The sequence below is a fragment of the Puma concolor genome, chromosome D3 (assembly GCF_028749965.1).
Source record: "Puma concolor isolate L17-30 chromosome D3, mPumCon1.1.hap2, whole genome shotgun sequence".
Lineage (NCBI taxonomy): Eukaryota > Metazoa > Chordata > Mammalia > Carnivora > Felidae > Puma > Puma concolor.
In genome coordinates this window covers 20,409,000-20,428,273 of record NC_141678.1, presented here as the reverse complement: position 1 = coordinate 20,428,273, position 19,274 = coordinate 20,409,000, and the positions used below count along the sequence as shown (strand labels likewise).

Genomic DNA, 19,274 nt, shown 5'->3' with positions numbered 1-19,274 from the left:
TAAAACACCTTCCCTTCGGTGAACACACACAGAGGGGAAGCACTGAAAGCTTTCCCACCTCGGGTAGGGAGCAAGGCCACCATGTCCTATGTCAACACTGCTGTTCCACATAGGACTGGATGTGTCTGTCAGAACCATAAGGCAAGACAAACAATGAGAGGCATTCAGATGAAGAAGAACAAGAGACAATTGTCCCATTTCAGGTGAGAGAATGACCTACAGGAAAACTACAAAGGAAGCTACAATGAAGTATGCAAATATATAAATTCAAAGAGTCATAAATAATTTTGGAAACATTTTAGAATAAAGATCAACATAGAAAGATCATATAGATGTATACATACTAGCAATAAACAGGTGAAAATAAAAAAACCTTAAAACCACTCGATGAACTATTTCGGGGCATATTTCACAAAACAAGTATAGGCCACAGGTGCTGAAATCTGGACAATGCTGGTAAATGTAATCAAAGTGGATCTAAAACAAGGAAAGATAAGTTCCGTTCATGGGTTAGAAGACTCATTATAGTAAATATGCCAGTTCTTCCCAAATTGGATAAAAGTGTAATTCAGTTCCTGTCCTAGCAAGTCAGGGTGGTATGGATAGAGGATAGACGCATTGGCCAAGATAACAGAACATAATACCCAGAAACGGACCCACAGAATGAAGGATAAACAACTTTTTTCTTTTACAAAGTAAAAGAAGCCTTTCCGAGGGGAAAGGATGGACTTTTGGACAAATGGCCATAGAACAGTTGGATATCCTGAGAGAGAAATGAATCATACTTAAAACTCACTTTATATATATTAAAAAATTACTAAAAGTATTACAGAAATAACTATAAACATAAAGCTGTAAACATAAAAGGAGAAAATATTCAGGATATAGGGTTTTATAAAAAAGTTTAGACAAGACACTGTCAGGATAACCCATGAAAAAACAAAAGAAAAACAAAAAAAAATGACACTTGTTAAATACGACTTCATCAAATATAAATTCATTGTTTTCCCTTTTCTTCTTAAGGTAGTAAGCCAAGGAAATTACCTAAAAATATAGAAGATTAACATAATACTCAATTTAATGGAAAGTAGCTGGAATCCATTGCTTTAACGCACAGGAGTTTTCAAATATTCACGAGATAGACATATTCTCAATTGTAGGCCAGAGGAGGGACGTGAGGTCTGGAGTATCTTCTGCAAAGAACTGACAATTTACCATTTGATTGAGGTAAATGCCTCCAAATCCTATGGACTAGGGCTTCTTTGGAGACTGAAAACTGCTACATTGAACATGGGCAGCACTGTAGGGTCACATTATACAAAATTCAGCTCAATGATGTGTGAATGAACAGAAGTGAGGAAACCCGCTGGGCTCTCAGGGCTGTGAAAACATAGTGGGGTGTGTGCCCTTCAGCCAGGAGGGGGTGCTGTGGGACTGCCATGGTGTCCCTACACAGGGGCTCAGTGAGGACCATACACTAAAAGGAACCTGGGACTGGGGACTGGGCCCTGTACTTCCTGAGGGAGACTCAGCAGCTGCATCCCTTCTGGTGTGGCAGAGTCCCCACTTGAGCAAGGACATGCGTGTTGTCTCAACAGGTGCTTCCTTGCAGGGGTCTCCCCAGGGGTGAAGCCAACCTCCATCGTCCCCAGTATGTGATGTGAGGTGGCAAGAGTGACAGCTGACAAAGATTTTCAGTGTGGAACCCAGTAGGAATGCACACGAGGGATGTGGGCTTCTACCCACAACCTGGAGAAAAGGTCTCCCTGTGTCCTCAGTGCTGAGGGACCTTCTGGGAAAGGAAAACTCTCAGACCAGAGAGGAAGCAGGGAAGGGGGAAGAAGTCAGCCTCCTGCACAGAACTGGCCATGTGTCAATGTGGACCCATCGCTCTGTGGCCCTGATCCTCATCTGTGTGGTTGTACAAGAGTCACCACGTCAGTGCTGCCCCATCAATAATAGCCAAGGGCGCTGTGGACAGACTCACTATGCGGAGCCAGAGGAGAGCACAGTGTGTCCTCAGGGGATGGGAGGCCACACAGGGGACACCTGGCCTGTCCCGAAGGAAGGGGATGGTGGACAGAGCAGTGGGAAGGCAGGAACTCTGATGAGATCTGCTCACCATGTCACATATGCTGTGTCTGGGCCTGGACACCAGGGGGTGGTCGTCACCTGCTTCTGAGGGTCGGCCATGATTAGAGCTGGGACCAGTATGTGGACAATGCCTGTGCCCTCTGCTCAGGACTCCAAACTGTGACCTCCCCTCTCCTGGCATGGCCCCAGAGACCACCTCCCCGTCCAACCCACCTGACATCCTCGGGCAGAGGGACTTGACCCAGGGTCAGTGAAGTGTCAGAGAGCCGCTGGTCTGATTTGCATGGATGGGCCCTCCCTCTCTCAGAGGATGAAAAGGGGAAGGAAGGGATTAGAGGAGATCTGCTCAGCTGTGGATCCACAGAAGGCAGGGTCAGTGATGACCTCCACCATGGCCTGGTTCCCTCTTCTCCTCACCCTCCTCATCCAAAGCACAGGTGACTAGATGAGGGAACAGAGGAAGTGGTCCAGGGAGGACACGTGGGCCTTGGATTCTCCTCTGGTCTCTAGATCCCAGCATCCCCCTCTCTATGTCTCTCCCCTTCCAGGGTCCTGGGCCCAGTCTGTGCTGACTCAGCCACCCTCAGTGTCTGGGGCCCTGGGCCAGACGGTCACCATCTCCTGCGCTGGAAGTGCCAACAACACTGGTATTGTTGGTGTGAACTGGTACCAGCAGCTTCCAGGAAAGGCCCCTAAACTCCTCATCTATGCTAATAACAGACGACCCTCAAGTGTTCCTGACAGATTTTCTGGCTCCAAGTCTGGCAACACAGGCTCCTTGACCATCACTGGGCTCCAGGCCGAGGACGAGGCTGATTATTACTGCCTGTTTGTTGACGTTACGCAAGGTGCTGACACAGTGCTCCAGGCCTGTGGGGAAGTGAGACAAAAACCTGCTGTCCCCACAGCAATGGGACTTCCTGTGAAGCTCTGACTTTTTGGCCAAGTCAAGTGCTTCTTTGTTTTTTTCGTGCAAGCTGGGGTCTGAGACCCTTCACAAGCAATATGTCTACAAAGTCTTTCCACATTCTTTGCAATTCCTCCTTGAAGCCTGTCTTTCGGATCAATATACTGAGTGATTTTCTCAAACTGAGCACATTCCTGGATGCCAAAGGCAGGCTGCCCTGAGGACAGGGTCCATGACAGGTCACAGCAGAAACAGGAACACAAATCCAGCTCTGAGTCAGGACACATCGGAAGTGTCCGCTATGTGTCCTGGTAACAAAAGCTCCCACTAATTGCCCCTAAATCCTCATCTATTATGATAGTCGGATCCATTGTGGATCCTGATTCCCTCTTTGGCTCCATGTCTAGCAACTCTGGCTCCCAGATCTTCCCTGGGCTAAGGGCTGAGGGTTGAGGAGGAGGCTTCTGGTCCCTGTCCCTCCTGGGACAGCATCGTGGGCTCACACAGAGTCCCAGGCCCATGAGAACTGAAAGCAGAACCCCTTTCTCATCTGCTGGGAGGGTGAGGCCCCAGCAGCTGCTCAGGTTCAGCCTGTGACTTCTGCTTCTGATGCTCATGCTGCTGCCACCATGGGCCCCGGTGCACGCAACAGCACCACCTGGGAGTGAGGGCTCCTCCTTCCCTTCTGTCTCCAACGTCACTCACAGCAGCCCCTTCCTAGACAAAGGGTCTCAAAGGACACAGAAAGCTCATCTCGCCCATCACGTTGAGACACAAGGTCTCTAAGTTCATGGACTGGGGGTCGTGGGTCCAGTATTCTCAGCTCCCACCTGACTTCTGAGGAAGCCAGGGTCTCCATCCTTGGCCATTTACCTATTTCTAGAAGTTTCCAGACCTATGTAATCCTCGTATTAGTCTTCAGTAGAAAGAACTGTTCTTTTGGCTCTTTGGGATGACTTCTTCTCTCCCTGCAGCACCAGCCCCAGAGTATATATGACTAAATCATAAACTTTTGTCTTTTGAAATGAGTCCCTGTCCATTCCCATCAATGCTTAGATCCAACCAGGGATTTTCTTATTCACTTGCAGTGCCTACTACTTACAGAAAGATGGTGAATAATAATGGTGTTTAGGTCACGTTAGCCTTTTCATCTTGTAGAAATGTCCTCCCCACCCCCATCTCATTATCTAATTTTCTGGGTGTGGGACTGAGTTCTCTGTGTGTGGGAGACTCTGTGTTATCACAGTATACATTTTCTGTCTGTGAATGTGGAACGAGGTTGTACACAAATGAAACTATGATCTCTGAAGGCTGTTAGTGTATTTTGTGTATTTTGTTAATATATTATTTATTTCTTTATTCGTCTATTTGCATCTAAATTAGTTAGCATATAGTCCAATAATAATTTCAGGAGTAGATTCCAGTGATTCATCCCCTATGTATAACACCCAGTGCTCATCCCAACAAGTGTCTTCCTTAATGCCTCTTACCCATTTAGCCCACGCCCCCCCCACAACCCCTAGCAACCCTCAGTTTGTTCTCTATATGTAAGAGTCTCTTATGTTTTGTCTCCCTCATTGTTTTTATATTATTTTTGCTACCCTTCCCTTATGTTCATCTGTTTTGTATCTTAAATTCCTCATATGAGTGAAGTCATAGGATGTTTCACCTTCTCTGACTGGCTAATTTTACTTGGCATAATACCCTCCAGTTCCATCCATGTAGTTGCAAATGGCAAGATTTCATTCTTTTGATTGCTGAGTAATTCTCCATTGTATATATATACCACATCTTCTTTTTCCATTCATCTGTCAATGAACATTTGGACTCTTTCCATACTTTAGCTATTGTTGATAGTGCTGCTAGAAACATTGGGGTGCCTGTGCCCCTTTGAAACAGCACACTTGTATCCCTTGGACAAATACCTAGTAGTGCAATTTCTGGGTTGTAGGGTAGTAGTTTTTTTTCTGTTTTCCCACTTAATTTTTTAAAAAATATAACTTATTATCAAATTGGTTTGCATACAACACCCAGTGCTCATCCCAACAAGTGCCCTCCTCAATGCCCATCATCCATGGGTAGTTCCATTTTTAGATTTTTGAAGAACCTCCATACTATTTTTCAGAGTGACTGCACCAGTTTGCATTCCCACCAGCAATGCAAAGTGAGATCCTTTTTCTCCGCATCCTTGCCAATATCTGTTTTTGCCTGATTTGTTAATTTTAGCCATTCTGACTGGTGTGAGATGGTATCTCATTGTGGTTTGAATTTGTATTTCTTTGATGATGGGTGATGTAGAAACTTTTTTCATGTGTCTTTAACCATCGAGATGTCTTCTTTGGAAAAGTGTCTATTCATGTCTTTTGCCCATTTCTTCACTGGAATATTTGTTTTTTGGGGGGATGGTTTGGTATTTGAGGGTATGTGGGAAAGGCTGGGACAATCCTGTTTGTCCCCTGCCAGCAGGGACACCATTCAGGGCCTCCAGGGTTTCAGGCATCAGTGTGCTCACTAGACGACGCTAACCTGGCAGGACCTGGGGATCATCAGCACCCAGACCACCTGCATCTCTGGGTTAGTTCATTAACGCCTCCTCTGTGTGCTCCCACTTGTGAAAGCCCTGGGCAGGAAAGCTGGACAGACAGACCTCAAGAGTTCACTTGAGTGCAGCCACTCCACCCCCATGGAAGTTTCTGGAGCTACAAATATACTATGGGGAGCCGAATCTGCACAACAGAGCTGGGTATCTACCATGACCTGGGCTCCTCTACTACTCACCCTCCCCACTCCCTGCACGGGTGAAGGCAGGCCTTACCCAGGACAAGTGGGAGATCCCCCCACCCTGCTCCACACCCCTCTCTCTTTCACACTGGGCTGCCATCCTGCCCATTCCTGGGCTTTGGGCTGAGGACAGAGCTGATTATCCCCTCTCAGCATGGGGCAGCAGTCTTGGAGCTTGCGCCGTGCTTCAGGCCAGTGGGGAAGTGACACACCAACCCTGAGATCCCTGCCTCACCGGCACCCGGGGACCTCACAGAGCACCATGTCACAAGCCCGTGAAGAGACAAGGGCTCGGTTTCCCCTGACATTCCTAAGGACCTCTCAGGATTATAAGGAATAATAATGTGAGGGGGAAAGTCTGGTCCTGTAGAATTAGCAAGTGCACATGGGTAGCATTGTTGTGATTATAATTGTGGCATATAATATATGTGCATTCACGTGCATTCACAATAAGTAAAAACCATTTCAGGTTTTAGTGTAGGTATGTTTATTTTCCAGATTTCCATTCCAATTCCATTTGGAGATGTTGGATTCACGTGCTCATTGGTCCATCTGTTTGACTCTCTGAGTGGATATTCACTAGAGTCACCTACAACCAGCCTCCTCTCTTTTTCTGGCCTTGGCACATGCCCTGACCTCTGACCCACGGGTCCCCCAGCTCTCTGCAGGGACACCATTTGACTCACCATATAGTCCCCACCATATGTACCACAGCTCTGATGGAAGTTCTTTGTCCCAAATTTCCATGCACACCCCACATGAACTTGGGCACTATCTCCATATGTGCCCCAACGACACCCCTTCATTGTCTTTACATTTACCACATGCAGTGTCTGCAAACACAAGACACACTGTGCGTTCCAGGGATATTTTGGGCAGAGATGGACATTTTGAAATAAAGCATAGTTTTCCAGTGAGATACATTTCCAAATGTGAGAATGTCATCTTTCCAATAAGAGACCTAGAAAGGCTGTTTCTTACTCCAGTCTCGGGTCACAACATCAGTAAGACTGCTGCCTAAATGAACATTCTGCTTGGTGGGCAGAGGGGATCACAGCAGCTGGAGGGCTTGGTGCTGAGGGCAGCAGGGGAGCAGTGTGGCAGGCGCCTGCAGAGGGGAGGGGCTGAGCCAGACAACTGAGAAACCACTCAGCTGGCCGGAGGGGCAGGAGGCAAATTGTACCCTCACTGATGTGTGACCTGCTTCCACCTGTGAGCCCCAATGCCCTGTGCCCTCCTGGATCTGGCTGTTTCCCAACACCGATTCCAATGTGGATCATGTCCTTTTTCTCTATGGCATCTGGTAAGTTTGAGGCTGATAGAGAACCACGAGCTAGAATGTATTTCCAAGGAGAAAGTGGGCTCTCAGGAGAGTCTGCCCAGAGGATGAGAGAGCTTGTGGGCAGAATCCCCGCATGGAACCTCAGGGGACAGAGCTCTGAGGGGTCTCCACCATGTCCTGGAGTCTCTCCTTCAAACCTTTAAACAGGAAGCCTTTGCCAGATTTTACAAAAGGAGTCCCTGTGATCACATAGGACCTGCCCTTTCCTCAGCTCATCACTAAGCAGGTGCAGTGACATCAGACTCATAATCCATCTGTTGGTGAACTGGTCACTTGAGCCAAGGTCCCCAATTTCTGCACTGAAAACCTCTGCAATATGTACTATTGTGGGTCTGGGGCAGAAGCCCCATAAATGTGATGACTGACATCATGTAGAATGCAGCCAGAGTGGGAGGAAATAATCACTTCTGATCCAGGGTCACTGCCCCACACCTTGCACAGGGCTCTTCACCCAGTCAAGTGGGACAAGACCTCTCTCTGCTGCCCTTGTTCCACCCATCTTGTCTCTGTTACTTAGTGTCACCAGCACTAGTCACAGTCAGCGACTAGTCCTCACTGAGGAGATCTCTGCCGTCATGGCTACAGCAACACAGGCCAACCTAAGGCCGTGACGTCCATCTGGATATTCAAGAATGACCACTTGTCCTTTGCCATCTATGCTAAGTAATAACCATTGATTTTGGCTTTTTAATTACATTTTCTAGCTATTAAGGAATAATTTGAAAATAAAAGAAGTGAAGATCTCCTTTACCTGCTCTTGATCTTTGTGGAAATCGTCTCCTCACTACTGCAGGAACTAAGATGTGGGCCTCAGGACTATATCATCCGTGTGTGAGAGTGTGTGTTTTACCATATTATACATGTATCTGTTTGTATTTTTATGTGGGTTTTATTAGGATATGGTGTTAAATCTAGTGAAAGGCCCTTTTGAGACCAATTGGGGCAATATGGTCATATCTCTTGATGTAATAATATGGTATGTAATATAAAACTCTTTCTTATTATGTAACCCAGTTTGTATCATTGGAATAAATCACACTTAATGGTGGTGTATCAATTTGTAAATATGGTATTGAGGTCTCCTTGTCAATATTTTGTACCCAATATTTGTATCAATATTTCATGATACTGTTCTATTCTTTTCCTTTTTGTGAAAGGTATTTTGAAAGTGTATTTTTGAGTTTTATAACATTTTTAAAAGAAGTAAGAAACATTCAATACTGTGTTATATTATGAAAAAATATGAAGCAAATAAATTGGAATCATCTAAATTCTGAAGTTTTGTTAGATGTCCCTTGTGAAAATGTCTGTACCTAATGTATTTCTGTGGAGTGCTTCTATAATAAACTTTGCCATTTTTATATTGAAATTGGTCTATTCACTCAATGTATTTCTAGGACAGCCAATTTTGTAACTTCTAAGAAACTACGTATTTAATATATTCTTACTAACATGTACCACTTAAAGTTCTTTTTATTCATTTTTCATTTTTCCATGTGAGATTAACAGTATGCGCCCTGGGACAGCACTGTGGTCCCTACACAGCTGGTCAGCGAGAACCAATCACTCACAGGAGACCAGACCTGGAGGCTTTGTGTTGTCGCAGCAGGTGCTACCTCCAGGGTTTCCCCAGGCAGGAGTTCCACCCCCATCCTCCCCAGTGTGTGGTGTGAGCTGAGCTCCAGCACCAGGGCTCAGGGAGGGGCTGGGCAGGCACTGGATGGACCTCATTTGCATGCACAGCCCCTCCTTGGCAGAGGGTGGAGGAGAAAAGGAGGCCTGGGGCGGCCCAGCCCAGTGTGGGGACCAGGGGTTGTGTCCCCATGGCCTGGACATTGCTCCTCCTCCTACTCTTCCTTCACTGCACGGGTAGGGACAGGCCTTATGGCCTCAGGTGCTCCCCACAAAACTCCTCCTCTGCTCAGAATCCTGAATTTTGGTTTCCATTTCTAGCCGCATCCCCAAAGGGTATCTCCCAGCCTGTGCTGACCCAGCCGCTCTCCCTGTCTGCATCTCCGGGAACAATTGCCAGACATCTGCACCTTGAGCAGTGTCTTCAGTGTTGGCAGCTATTACATACATTGGTTCCAGCAGAAGCCAGTGAGCCCTCCTCTGTATCTCCTGTACTACTACTCAGACTCAAATAAACACCAATGCAGTCCCCAGGCACTTCTCTGGGTCCAAAGATGCCTCGGCCAAGGCAGGGCTTCTGCTCCTCTCTGGGCCGCAGCCTGAGGACAAAGATGACTCTTCCTGTGCTATAGTTCATGGCAGTGGGAGAAGCTTTGGCTTCTCACAGTGACTCAGATACGGAGAAAGTGAGACAAAAACCCCTGGGTCCACAGACCTTGTGTCTGAGCCTCTGTTATTGGGAAGCTTCTGTGGAGGCTCCTGTAGGGGAGAGTCCTCTATGGTGACAGCTGTCCTTGAGGAGGAAGGACTGACACACAGATGATGCTCTTGCCTGAGACAGCACATGTATCCCAGGAGCCCAGACAAATCAGGGAATGGAGCCCAACTGCACATGCCCCTGGGTCTGGAGAAAAGTAACAAGAACAACTATTTTACAACCAAAATCTCTGTCTCTCCCTCTAGTCATATCTCCTTTACTACTCGCAGAATACTTCACTTCACACATTCATGTTCATCAATTATACGTTTTGTATCTGTTTTCCCACATCTAGAAATTCTTTGGGACACACACACAATTGAGTGTCCTACAATTTAACTGAATTTAACGCTTAGTTTATCTGCGGGGAGATAGTGTCAGATCCACAGGTAAAGGGCTCAGCACCAGGAGGCTGCTCCCATTTTGATGCCAACAACAACTAGTAGATGGCCTGTACCCTCTGTCCAACGTGGCTACACGTCGAAAGTTTCCACGACTCCCTCCTCGAGTTCCATTAATTTGCCAGATCAACTCACAGAACCGAGGGAGACACTGACTCCTTTTGTCAGCTCATTAATGATATGAAGGGGTCACATAAACAAATAATGAAGAGACACCTAGTGTTAGGTCTGGGAGTGTCTCAAGCACCAGAGCTTCAGTCCCTGTGGAGTTGAGGTGCATCTGTTCTGGGAGTGGATGTGTTCGCCAAAACGGAAGCTCTTCAAAACCTGTACTTTGGCATTTTTATTGAGGATTCGGGTAGACGTGATTGGACATTAACCGCACTGTCAGTCTTCCCTCCCTGTCTCAAGTATGAGGGGGTGAATATTCGCAGCCTCTGATCAAGGCTTGGTCTTTCTGGGCACCAGCCCCATCCAGGAGCCATCCAGAAGCCCACCCAGAGTCATGTCATTACAATTAATATGCTTCTAGTGCTCTTGTCACTTAGGAAATGACAAGGATTTCAGAAACTCTGTGTCAGGATCCAGGGCGCAGAGACTCCTATATAGTTCCTAAGATCACACAGTATGATTGTCTCAACTGGACAAGGTGAACTAGACAGTCATGTTCATCCACAAATCTCAGGCCAGAAACTGTGACTCTTGTGTTACTGATGACACATCCATACTCGATATGTTAATAAGCACCTTGGTCATAGACACAATTTTCTCTTTCACCCATCTGACAAAAAGTGAGTCACAACTTCTTCAGACTCACCTCACCCCCTCCCCATCCCAACACTGGTTCCTCTTCTCCCTTCTGCTCCTGCCTCCCTCAGGCCTTTAGTCTCTCCCCATAGCATTTCAGGTCTGAACCCATCTCTATGTTAGGATTTCAGAGAGAAGTAAAATCTTACAGTAATTTCCACTCTCTAGGGTTCATCTCTAGGGAGGAGAAGTCGCAGAAATTGGACTGGCAGGAAATCTCCTCATCATCTGATTTTCGCTCTCATCTCTGCTTATAGTTTCCATGCCCACCAGCCTCAGTAAATCTCTGTAATATGAAACAATATTATTGTGTTTGTGACAAATGAAGGTTCATTCAGCCTTTGAGTATTTGCCCACAAATGCCATTAGTACAATGACTTTTCCCCCTTCAAACTTACTGAGGTTCCACAAAAGGTAACTGTTGACCTAGCCAACAAAGGAAGGATTGGCTACATAGTTCCAGACATGACAACTTTTCCTGTTCTTGAGAATATTTGTTTCCGAGGCCATCAGGAGACTAACGCAGCCACACACTTTTGTTCCAATCATTGAGGTCTCACGTATTAGCCTTTTTCCGAAATAAAAAAGGTATTCTTTCATGGTCACCGCCAAGGAGGCATCCAGGGACCTTGGGGCATAGTGGGAGGTGGCTGTGTTGTGCAGGGCAGGAGGAAGGGACTGTGTTGTCACCCCTGTCTTGTGCTTCCTGAGACCGGAACCCACAGATGTGAGATATGTATCTGTTGGGGTGAAAATGGACTGAAGACCCATCCCCAAGATCCAAATTCATGATTCAATGGAATTCCTATCAGAACTAATCTGCACCAAATTCCTCTTCCTTGTGTACATTCCATCCTTGTGCAAGGGAAGTGACCTTCAAGACACTAGCCTTCTTTAGCTCCAAGCTCCAGAACACAGGAGGCTCTTTAAACAGCCAGCCCCAGCGATGGATTTGCATGGAGAACAACACTCAGGGAGCGGAGAGAGGACATTAGAGGGACAGGGGTACACTTGTCTATGTAGTTGGCCTCTGAAGGAAAGACTTCCTGAGGATACATGGAGCATATTCTCTCTCTCTCTCTCTCTCTCTCTCTCTCTCTCTCTCTCCTCTCTCTCTCTCTCTCTCTCTCTCTGTCTTACACACACACAGACACACACGCAGATGCACACACACACACACACACACACACACACACACACATCTCTCCTCTGAGTGTATAGTGTCCTAGATTCTTCAGTTTCCCAGCTTCTCTTTCTCTCCAGAAATCATAGTCAACATGTACTCAAACAGTACCACCAGGGTCAGAATCCCAGGAGACAGAATCCCCATCATCAGAAACACCAGCAACATCCAGTATGACTGGGGTCCTGTCACAAGGGCAACCAGCACATGCTCTGAACACCTGCCCTCCTGGGACAAGGCTGATGCTCAGGAATCCCAAGGAGACTCTCTGTCCCATGGGTAACTCAGTCCCCAACAATCTCTGGGATCCAGCCAGCCCACAAGACTTATCAGTTCATTGATTCTGGGACAGCAGCTTCACTGATGCTCCCACGGAGCTCAAGGTACATGAGGACATGCGGGGGTCTGTGCTTCAGTCTTTCCAGTGACACCTGCACCTTCTGGATCTCTCCTGAAAATTCTTCTGTCCCAACCAAGGGCCACAGTGACAGTGACCTCACGGACACAGTTCCCCTTATCGCCATCTCTCCACCAGTCGCATATGGAATCTTTGACAGAAAGTTTTCAGCCCCGTTGGCCTCAGATAATAGAAATTCATTCCTCTACTCATGGATGTCTGAATGAGCTTTTTTCTATCCTGAATATGCTGGACACAAAGAACAGAGGTAGAGCTGTGTTCACCCCAGAGACAAGTCTGACCCCAAATCGCTCTTTCCTGGAAGCTCCCTCAGTGCTTGGTAATTGCATCACAGAGATGGTTCTGGAGTTCATAGAAATAGGTCCCTCATGGGATTTCACTGGACATCATGTCAGGCTCTCCTACCTGCAGAAAAATTCCACCATGCTATACTAATGACAAAGAAAACATGATTTTTGAAAAACTTTATCGACTCCTATTCGACCTCCAAGAGAAAGCATCCCTTCTACATTGTTCCCACAATTTCTATCTATTTTTCTCTGTAGTAAATACAGATCTGTGAAAAGTTTCCTAGTGATTGTATCTGCATTTGCATAAGAACATTGTCATTGAGTTTCAATCAATGTCACTGAGAGAAATTTTTTATACAGAAGCATACACCCATTTAGTTTTTAAAATTATTTTGTTGTATTTTTTTAATATGAAATTTACTGTCAAATTGGTTTCCATACAACACCCAGTGTTCATCCCAGCAGGTGCCCTTCTCAATGCCCATCACCCACCCTCCCCTTCCTCCCACCCTCCCCATCAACCCTCAGTTTATTCTCAGTTTTTCAGAGTCTCTTATGGTTTGGCTCTCTCCCTCTCGAACTTTTTTTTCTTCTCCTCCCTCATGGTCTTCTGTTCAGTTTCTCAGGATCCACATAAGAGTGAAAACATATGATATCTGTCTTTCTCTGACTGATTTATTTCACTTTACATAATACCCTCCAGTTCCATCCACATTGCTGAAAATGGTCAGATTTCATTCTTTCTCATTGCCAAGTAGTATTCCACTGTATATATAAACCACATGTTCTTTATCCATTCAGCAGTTGGTGGACATTTAGGCTCTTTCCATAATTTGGCTATTGTTGAAAGCGCTGCTATAAACATTGGGGTACAAGTGCTCCTAAGCATCAGCACTCCTGTATCCCTTGGGTAAATTCCTAGCAGTGCTATTGCAGGGTCATAGGGTCAATCTATTTTTAATTTTTTGAGGAACCTCCACACTGTTTTCCAGAGTGGCTGCACCAGTTTGCAACCCTCAGTGCAAGATGGTTCCCATGTCTCCACATCCTCTCCAGCATCTATAGTCTCCTGACTGGTTCATTTCAGCCACTCTGACTGGTGTGAGGTGGTATTTCAGTGTGGTTTTGATTTGTATTTCCCTGATGAGGAGCGATGTTGAGCATCTTTCCATGTGCCTGTCGGCCTTCTGGATGACTTCGTTAGAGAAGTGTCTGTTCATGTTTTCTGCCCATTTCTAAAGTGCACACTTGGCTAAGTGTTGACTAACACATAAACCGTGTCACTGGAACCCTGTCAGAGAACCTACTGCGGTCACTCCTTCCCTCTTGGAACTTCCTGCAGGTTTGCCCTTTGGGCTCTGTGTTCAGTGCCACACACAGGACCCCTGCAGACTCGTATCTGTGTTCTGGGGGGACAGATCCTGGGAGGGAATCACTAACCACAGTGTGTGGAGAACTGTCATCTTAAATAAGCAGACATAGTGACAGATGACAAAGATTTTTATTGCACAGTGACCTTAGGAATACACACAGTTGTTCCTTCCCACAGCACTGAGGACAGAAGGAGAGCTTCTGTTCAGGCTGTGGGAACCTCAGAGCAGGAGAGATCTGGAAACCAGGGAGGAAGCACATAATAGGAAGGAACACAGAATCCTATGCAGAAGGGGCCACGTGTCCATTGGTACTCATCATTGCTCTGGACATGATTCTGATCTAAGTGGCATTTTTGTAGAAATACCACCTCAGTCCTGACCCATGAAACATACAGGGACACATGGCCTGGCTTTTCTGGAGGAGTCTGAGTAGAGCAGAAAGTCTGGTTTGAGGATATGGGAGGCTACCCAGAAGGATACCTGGCCTGGTCCTAGTAAAGGGGCAGTGGACAAAGCAATGGGGGACAGGAGCTCCTTTTATGGTCTCTGGTTACCATTTTGCACAATGATATTTCTGAGTCTGGACACAAGGGGGCTCACAGGGCCCATTTCTGAGGGTTCAGGGGTGATGAGACCTGAGACCTGCCACCTGCACTGCCTGTGCCCTCTACTGAGACTCATAACTGTGACTTCTGCACAACCTGTCCCCACACAGCCATTCCTCTGCCCACCCCCTGACATCCACAGGCAGAAGCACCTGAATCAGGTCCAGTGAGGGGTCAGAGAGCTGGGGTATCATTTGCATGGACAGGCCCGCCCTCTCTCAGTGGATGAAAAGGGACAGATTAAGGGAAGTCTGCTCAGCTGTGGGGCACAGAAGACAGGATTGGTGATGGTCTCCACCATGGCTTGGTCTCCGGTCCTTCTCACCCTCCTCGCTCACTGCACAGGTGATTGGATGTGGGGACAGGGGAAGGGGCACTGAGAGGACATGTGGGCCCTGCTTCCACCCTCTTGTGTCCAGACCCCAGCTTCACCCTGTCTGTGTCTCTCCATTTTCCAGGGTCCTGGGCCCAGTCTGTACTGACTCAGCCATCCTCGGTGTCAGGCTCCTTGGGCCAGAGGGTCACCATCACCTGCACTGGAAGCAGTTCCAACATCGGTAGCAATTATGTGAGCTGGTACCAACAACTCCCAGGCACAACCCCCAAAACCATAATCTATGGGGATAATAGCAGACCCTCGGGGGTCCCTGAACGATTCTCTGGCTCCAAGTCTGGCAGCACAGGCACCCTGACCATCACTAGGCTCCAGGCTGAGGATGAGGCTGATTATTACTGCTCAGCATGGGATGATAGTCTGAGAGCTCACACAGAGCTCCAGGCCCATGGGGAAGTGAGACAAAAACCTGCTGTCCCCACACTGATGCGCTTTCCTTGTGCAGCCCCCACCTTCTGCCAACACAGCTGCTTCCCTAAAACTGAGGTCTGAAACCCAAACCAGTGAACTTTCTCTTGAGTATGTGTCCTTGTCCTCTCAATTCAGACACCAAACCCTGTCTTTGTAGGAGGACATTTTCTGTGTTATGCATACTGAGCACAAATTCCTGGATGCTGGGGCCGGTTGCCCTGGGGACAGAGTCCTTGAGGATTGTGCCTGCCTGCTGGGGCTGCCATAACATAATACCACCCACTGGGTGAGCAAATCAAAAGATACTTATTTTCTCACAGTTTTGCAGGCTAAATGTCCAAGTTCAAGGTGGTGGCAAGTTTGATGTCCGCTGAGGTCTCTCTCCTTGTCTTGCAAATGGTTACATTTGTCCTGGTTCCTCACATGGCATTTCCACGTGTGCTCACCCATGCTGTGTCTACCTCTTCTATAAAGTCTATGAAGTCACAGTGTGGGTTTCCGTATAGGAATCTACGGGGACACAGTTCAGTCCATATCAAAGCACCAGGACAGAACCAGCAACACAGAGTATAGCTGTGTCTGATTCAGTATCCTGAGTCAACCATCCACATGCTCTACATGTGTGGCATTGAGAGAACCCTCACTACATGACCTATGTGGGCTCGGGGCTCAGATCACAGTACAGAAATGACAGGGAGGGTCCCCATGCTCACAGAGCTGACACCGTCTTGGGGAAGAAAGAGGACACATAAGCCAGATGTACTGTGTCTCACACTGACTTCCCACATGGGGAAAATGTGTCTGCAGTCCCAGGTAATGTCCACACAACATAACGTCTGGATGACAGAGACCGGCCCTTACTGACCCACTGGTAAGAAACCCCAGCTTTCAGGATGACTGGATCAAACCACCCCACCCTCTGCCCTGACACCATCATGGCAACCGGGGAAGGGATACCTATTGCTTTGGGTAACACAGTGACTGTCTGGTGGGACCTGGACTCACTGACTAACCATGTATTTGGGAGATTTGGGGTCCAGGTAGAAGAAAATGATGGAAGCTTCGCAAAAGAAGTCCCAGCCACCTGTATCATCTTCCTTCCATCCTCCGTGTTATTCAGGTCGGAGCATGGACTATGGACAATCTGCACAGGGGACATAGGCCAGGGTCTTTATGTCTCATAAAACTACAGCTCAGCCCCCAGACCATTCTCATGCCCCTGCACCAGATCAACTCCAGCCCAACACACCCTCAGTGGCACGAGGTTCTGACCTGCAATGCAAACAGTCCCATGAGAAATAGAAAGCAGAAAACATATTCTTACTATGATGGCCTCCTATTCCCAGAGGTTGTTAGAAGGTACAAAGTTTTCCAGAAACCCTAATGGTGACCATTTCTAGACCACCATGCACCTGAGACCTTTTCTTTTGCTCTCACTCTGTCGGGTGAGGAACAGACTCAGGGGCCAGTACTGGAACCACTCCTTTTTTTCCACACAGTCCATATGGGGCTGCTCCTGCTCTCAGGCTCCCTCAGTCACCTCTGTGTCATTGCCGAGTGTCCCCACCTCACAGGGTCCTGGTCACAGGGAGTCAAATCACTATCTGCCTGATTCCAATTCCACTGTGACTCTGCCTCTGAAAGACACAAAGCTTACTACTAAGAGTCAGAAATGAACTCTTCTGGTTTTCCCACACTTGGAACTCTCTTTGTCAGTGACCCTCCTGAATGTTCTTTCTCTATTCATTAATGTCATGTTATATCTCCAGGCCTAGGGTCATTTCTTTTCCCAAATTCCACTCTTCCCCTTATCCGGCCTCCCCTTCCCACTAATCACTTCATGAACCTATACCATCATCTCCTGTCTGTTGCCACAGTAATGTTGAAAAACACAGGGTCATTAAAGAAGAATTTACGTCCTAGGAATCACTCTAGGATGTAGGAGAAGTCATTCATTTTTTAAAGAGTTTTTTAATGTTTATTTATTTTGAGAGAGAGAGAGAGAGAGAGAGGGAGAGCATGAACAAGGGAGTGGCAGAGAGAGGGAGACAAAGAATCTGAAGCTGGTTCCAGGCTCTGAGCCGTCAGCACAGAACCTGATGTGGCGCTCAAAGTCATGAATCGTGAGAGTGAGACCTGAACTAAAGTGGGACACTTAACCAACTGAACCAGCCAGGAGCACTTAGAAAAGTCATCTGTCCTTAAAGATTTCAGCCTCAAATGACTTTTTTTTGACATGTCAAATATTATTTTATTTATTTATTTTAATATTAAATTTATTGTCAAATTGGTTTCCATACAAACCCAGTGTCCATCACAACAGGTGCCCTCCTCAACCCATTACCCACCCTCCCCTCCCTCCCACCCCCATCATCCCTCAGTTTGTTCTCAGTTTTTAGAGTCTCTTATGCTTTGCCTCCCTCCCTCTCTAACCTCTTTTTTTTCTTCCCCTCCCCCATGGTCTTCTGTTAAGTTTCTCAGGATCCACCTAAGAATAAAAACATATGGTATCTGTCTTTGTCTGCATGACTTATTTCTATTAGCATAACACTCTCAAGTTCTATCCACATGGCTACAAAAGGCCATGTTTCATTCTTTCTCATTGCCACGTAGTATTCCATGTGTATATAAACCACAATTTCTTTATCCATTCATCAGTTGATGAACATTTAGGCTCTTTCCATGATTTGGCTATTGTTGAAAGTGCTGCTATAAACATTGGGGTACAAGTGCCCCTAAGCATCAGCACTCCTGTATCCCTTGGGTAAATTCCTAGCAGTGCTATTACTGGGTCATAGGGTAGATCTGTTTTTAATTTTTTGAGGAACCTCCACACTGTTTTCCAGAGTGGCTGCACCAGTTTGCATTCCCACCAACAGTGCAAGAGGGTTCCCGTTTCTCCACATCCTCCCCAGCATCTATAGTCTCCTGGTTGGTTCATTTTAGCCACTCTGACTGGAGTGAGGTAGTATCTCAGTGTGGTTTTGATTTGTATTTCCCTGATGAGGAGCGACGTTGAGCATCTTTCCATGTGCCTGTTGGCCATCCGGATGTCTTCTTTTTTTTTTTTAATTTTTTTTTAATGTTTATTTATTTTTGAGACAGAGAGAGACAGAGCATGAACGGGGGAGGGTCAGAGAGAGAGGGAGACACAGAATCTGAAACAGGCTCCAGGCTCTGAGCGGTCAGCACAGAGCCCGACGCGGGGCTCAAACTCACGGACCGCGAGATCGTGACCTGAGCCGAAGTCGGCCGCTTAACCGACTGAGCCACCCAGGCGCCCCTGGATGTCTTCTTTAGAGAAGTGTCTATTCATGTTTTCTGCCCATTTTTTCACTGGATTATTTGTTTTTCAGGTGTAGAGTTTGGTGGGCTCTTTATAGATTTTGGATACTAGCCCTTTGTTCGATATGTCATTTGCAAATATCTTTTCCCATCCCATTGGTTGCCTTTTAGTTTTGTTGATTGTTTCCTTTGCTGTGCAGAAGCTTTTTATCTTGATAAGGTCCCAATAGTTCATTTTTGCTTTTAATTCCATTGCCTTTGGGGATGTGTCAAGTAAGAAATTGCTGCGGCTGAAGTCAGAGAGGTTTTTTTCCTGCTTTCTCCTCTAGGGTTTTGATGGTTTCCTGTCTCACATTCAGGTCCTATATCCATTTTGAGTTTGTTTTTGTGAATGGTGTAAGAAAGTGGTCCAGTTTCTTCCTTCTGCATGTTGCTGTCTAGTTCTCCCAGTACCATTTGTTAAAGAGACTTTTTTTCCATTGGATATTCTTTCCTGCTTTGTCAAAGATCAGTTGGCCATACTTTTGTGGGTCTAATCCTGGGGTTTCTATTCTATTCCATTGGTCTATGTGTCTGTTTTTGTGCCAATACCAT

General features: G+C 46.6%; 1 long non-coding RNA gene, 1 pseudogene and 1 gene segment (V, D, J or C); 2 read left to right on the top strand and 1 right to left on the bottom strand.

Annotated features, from left to right (window-relative positions):
* LOC147575369 (uncharacterized) overlaps nucleotides 1-19,274 on the bottom strand; it is a 473,279-nt gene that overhangs the window by 22,932 nt on the left and 431,073 nt on the right. The window lies entirely within an intron of this gene.
* LOC147575371 (immunoglobulin lambda variable 5-52-like) overlaps nucleotides 1-19,274 on the top strand; it is a 447,861-nt pseudogene that overhangs the window by 9,933 nt on the left and 418,654 nt on the right. The gene's annotated exons all lie outside the window — the stretch shown is intronic.
* LOC147575380 (immunoglobulin lambda variable 1-44-like) lies at nucleotides 2,377-4,315 on the top strand. The segment is given in 2 exon segments: nucleotides 2,377-2,531; nucleotides 2,643-4,315. Coding segments are annotated over 2 exon segments (540 nt in total).